The sequence below is a fragment of the Lathyrus oleraceus genome, chromosome 1 (genome assembly GCF_024323335.1).
Source record: "Lathyrus oleraceus cultivar Zhongwan6 chromosome 1, CAAS_Psat_ZW6_1.0, whole genome shotgun sequence".
Classification (NCBI taxonomy): domain Eukaryota; kingdom Viridiplantae; phylum Streptophyta; class Magnoliopsida; order Fabales; family Fabaceae; genus Lathyrus; species Lathyrus oleraceus.
This window is the reverse complement of record NC_066579.1, coordinates 234721557-234726514: the sequence shown is the minus strand read 5'-3', so window position 1 is coordinate 234726514 and position 4958 is coordinate 234721557. Positions and strand designations below refer to the sequence as shown.

Here is a 4958-nt window from a genome sequence, read left to right as displayed (position 1 = left end):
TGTGAGGAGGATATGGGTTTTTTTTTGCAGGAAACCATAGACTTTACATACCCTGTTTCTCAGACTATGTCGAACCTTTGAACTTACAATAAACAACATGTAGAGATCATTCAGAATATGTCAGAGCTTTGAATCTATGTGATGCATATCATTCCATCATACATTGTCATTACATAACAAATTTTTTGCATAAGCATTTCTAGGAATCTAAGAGCCAAGTTTGTTGATTGAGTACTCGAGATAAAGTATGACTTCTGATAGAATAGGCATTCACAGTTACAAGCTTTTGGAATCGCGGTTGACAGTTTTGAAAGGTCTAGAGGCACATCTGATTCTTGAGAACAAAGAAGAGTTCAAGAAGACTTACAGAAATATCCTAGGAATTCTTAATACTGAAGTCAACACCACAGTTGTGCATACTCTTGTGCAATTTTATGACTCTCCACTGAGATACTTCACCTTTCAAGATTATTAGTTAGCACTTACTCTGGAAGAATACTCTCATATATTGGGGGTTGGGATTAAGAATCGAGTTCCTTTTGTCTGCACTAAAGAACTCCCTAAATCTCATATTGTTGCTGAAGCCCTTCATCTAGAGAAGAAGGAAGTGGAGCTGAATCTTAAGCTTAAGGGTGGAATTCATGGTTTTACCTCGAAGTTTATGGTAGATAAGGCCACTACTTTTTCCAACGCTGGAAGCTGGATGGATTTCAATGTTGTTCTAACTTTACTCATCTATGGGATTGTATTGTTTCTGAAAATTGAAGACTTTATGGATTTGGCTGCTATCCATATCTTTCTAATGAAGAATCATATTCCTACTAATGTTACTGATACTTACTACTCTAACCATGTGAGGACTCAGAAGAAGAAAGGAACCATTATATGTTGTATCCCTTTGTTGTATATATGGTTTATTTCGCATCTACCTAGCAAAGGTCCTTTCATTGAGAATAAAGGAAATCTGAAGTGGTCTCAAAGGATCATGTCCTTGAATGCTGAAGATATTTCCTGGTACTCTAGAAGCTACGATAATGTCAAGCTCATCCACAACAATGGTGATTTCCTTAATGTACCTCTTCTTTGTACAAAAGGTGGCATCAACTACAACCCGAGATTGGCACTGTGCTAGTTGGGATACCCTATGGTGGACAAACCTGACTCCAACCATGTGGAAGATTTTGTCTTGTACGAATGGGTTAACGATCCAGAGTTACTCAAGAAGATTATCAAGGCTTGGGGAGGGATATATCCCCAAGGAAGAGCTGGAATGGGTAAAAAGAATTGCATAGCCAGGGAAGCTTATACCAAGTGGGTTAAGGATATGGTTAAAGAAATACTATTGTCGTTTCCTTCAGAGTCATCTATAAGCATCGAGCCTCCCGAACTCACTGTTAATCCTATCTCTAAAGTTGACAAGATGAAGAGAATTATCAAGGCAATAGAGAGAATGCGGATCTCCGATCTAACCTTGTAAGATTTCATTGGAGAAGGAGAATTTGAGGCTTAATCTGAATCAGAAGAGGGATAGGGAACTTCAAGCGGACAATGAGGTTCAAGATGAGTTGTACAAGAGAAAGAAGGTAGGAAAAGAATTGAAGGGAACTTGTGCTAGTCTATTAGCCAAGAAGAAGCAGTTGGCAGAAACTCAATATCAAGCCTGGAAACTAGAAATCAACTACAAGGATCAAATCAAGAAACTTCAAAATCAATTGGAAGTTTGCAAGAAGGGATTGAAAAATGAACAAAGTTGTGTCAAGCAGCTAGAGGTTACTCTTTCTTAGCGCCAGAGTGAACTAGACCATAGGTTTGAAGAGATCCGGGGGTTGAAAGATCAAGCACATAAAAATTTGGAGAATACTAATCTGCTCAAGCAAGAGACTGATCATTGGGAGAGGTACAACGGTCACCTTCAAAGGCTCCTGGATCAGAAGGAGACATTTTTGCGAGATCTTTTGGATGGACCTGATCACACTTTATTGCACAACCTTCTTAAGGATGTGCAATATTGGAGGGAAAGGCATGCACGTTGGACCCAATTCGCTAAACATGCCATGGAAGACCTGATAGAATTGTTGAAGGAAACCTTTGTTGTAGTGTTTCTGCATAATGTTCCTTTGGTTGTATTCCATTTCACCTCTGTTTGTAGGGTGGTATTTGATAGGGTTAAAACTTAGCTTATTGTAACCCGTCAGGAAAATTCTTGATTTGTACTTGTATTCCTTTCTAGATACTGAATAAAAAGAGTTTCTTTGTTATTTGCTTCGTATATTGTCTATATCTTTATGATTTATGATTACTCATGATAATAAACGAAACTCAAGGATTCAGTGGGAACTTTTCTTATAAAAAATGGAAATATGCATATGTTCCAATTCTTTTTGCATGCATTCATACATCCACACATTCACTTGCTTTAGGCTTACCGAAAAAAATGCTTACCTTATCATCTTTCTGTAGCAATTACGATGACTCGTCACTGATACTATACAAGTGCTAAAAATCCAGACTCATGGCTGACTTTGAAACTGATAACGCTGCTGTGAAGGAAACTTTGGCCCAATTTCAGGGAGAAATGGACCTTTTCCAAGGCAAAATGGAAACCATCATGGAGTACCTTCATGCACAGAGGGCTTCTACCTTTGTGAATCTTGTTACTGTTATTATCATCAGTGCTACTATGGTAACTACTTCTGTTGCTGATGTTGTTACTACTATTGAGACCCCGGTTGAGATAGCGGTTCCACCAATTGTGAATCAACCCATCTTCTTATCTGCATCCAATAGGCTTGTTGTTTCCTATCCATGGGGAATGCCTCTGAAATTTTCTTCTCAGTTATCCAATGGATGTGCCTTCATTATGCACTAACCCTTTGCTACCCCTTATGCTGCTGGAAATTTTGTTTTCCCTTGGGGTATGCCCACACTCCAGTCTCCTCATATGGTTGATTCTTGCAACCCTGAGAATCTTCAAGAGCAGGTTCATCATTTTTCTAGGCCGATCAATGTTGACACTCCTGATAATGATGATGAATACCAAGACCTGCGCATCCACTTCCAGATTCTTTCCCAAGCAGCTCAGCCTGTGGTCCAGAACCTGTATCAAGCTGTTCAGAATGCCTATCATGGGGCAACATCTGTTGTTATGATCCTAATGTACCTGTCAATCCTACACTTTAGTATGTGCAGTGAGGGGCACGTCTAGCTCCTAATGCTCAGACTGAAGGGTAGTTCCCTCTGGTTGTGAACTAAGTTCCACAGACTGTCCCTCATGGTTTTTCTTATCCTCCTCAAATAATGTTTGTTCCTCAATCAGTGCCCACTCAGGCGTATGCTCAAGATGTTTCTCGACCAGCCAATCAAGTTGTTGTTCCGAATGCTAGTCCGGATAGGTCAGCGGACTATCAATTGCTAGATGATAAAATCACGGTTATAGAAGGTTTCTCGGCTTTCGGCATGGATGCCAAAGATCTGTGTTTGGTTCCAAATGTACTGTAGGAAGATGGCATCCTACATTGATAATGACGACTTGCTGATTCATTATTTCCAAGATAGTGTATCTGGGTTTTCCTTGGATAGGTACATGAGTTTGGGGCGTACCAAAATCTGGTCGTGGAGAGATTTGTTTGAAGCTTTCCTGGAATAATATAAGTACAATCTGGATATGGCACCGACTAGGTTGCAATTGCATAATCATTCTCAGAAGTCCAGTGAAACATTTAAAGAATACGCTCATAGGTGGTGTGAAATGGACTCTCGAGTTAGGCACCTTTATGTGATAATGAACTAATTGACATCTTCATGCGTACCCTACAGGGTCTATATTTTGAGAAATGATTGGTAGTTCCTCATCCAATTTTGCAGATATTATGACTATCAGAGAAAAAATTGAGAATTGGGTTAAATCTGGAAAAATCACAGGTACTGTTCGTCAGTAAGTTGCGGCAAAGAAACCACATGGTAGCTTTTTGAAGAAGAAGGAAGGTGCGACAAGTGTTGTGACGACAAGTCTCTATAACCTCCTTTTTAGTACCAACCGCAAAATTAAAATCAACAACCTGCATTGACTTAGCCTGCTCAAACTCAACAAACTACTCATGATAATAGGGGTCAAGGTCAGGGGAAAAATCGCCTTAATAACTATGGTAAACGTCCACAGTGGGAAAAGATTATGGTACCATACGCTCAGTTGGTACCTTATTTGGTTCATGTGGGAGCTATCGTACCAAAAGAGATTCCACCCTGCATTCCTCCATATCATGCCAGATACAACCCTAATGCATCATGCACCTATCATGTTGGGCATATAGGGCATTCAACTGAAGATAATTGGCCTCTCAAGAAAAAAATTCAAGAGCTTATTAATCAGAAGGTTCTGTCTTTTTCAGAAGAAAAACCTAATATAAAGACAAACTCTTTGCCTAACCATAATGGGCCAGCGCTCAGCGCAATTATTAAATAAGAGACTGCAGAATATGTCAGAAGGGTCGTTGATGTGAAAATTCTGATGTCAGTGGTTATGAAAAATCTTAAGGAGCATGGTTTTCTAGAAGGTGTTCATGATAATTGTGTTATTTGTGAATCAGCTCCTGATTATTGTGATGTTTTGAAGGGTTGTGTTCAAAACTTGATGAATCAGGGAATTATGTAGTTCTCTAGGTCAAGAGTGGTTGAAGAGATTTCTTTCACCGAACCAATAACCATTGTATATAGAAAAAAGAAAATTGAATCTCCTCCCAAGAGGATTTAACCTATCCATATATGTGTTCCTGGTCCGTTCCCATATCAAGACACCAAGGCAGTGCCTTGGAGGTTTGATACGAAAACGCACGTGGGTGGAAAAGAAGTTCAACTTTTTGATACTGAAATTATTAATATAGCTGGAATGGGAGGTATGACCCACAATGGTCGTGTATTCACTCCTAAGTATCCTCATAGGGTGTCTCCATCACCCACAG

General features: G+C 39.5%; 1 protein-coding gene across 1 annotated transcript; it reads left to right on the top strand.

Annotated features, from left to right (window-relative positions):
* The first annotated feature begins 247 nt into the window (after nt 1–247).
* LOC127101338 (uncharacterized) lies at nt 248–1132 on the top strand. The gene is made up of 2 exons (XM_051038725.1): nt 248–412; nt 476–1132. Exons 1-2 carry the CDS (start codon nt 248–250, stop codon nt 1130–1132), a joined length of 822 nt encoding a protein of 273 aa, XP_050894682.1.
* Nucleotides 1133–4958: the final 3826 nt, after the last annotated feature.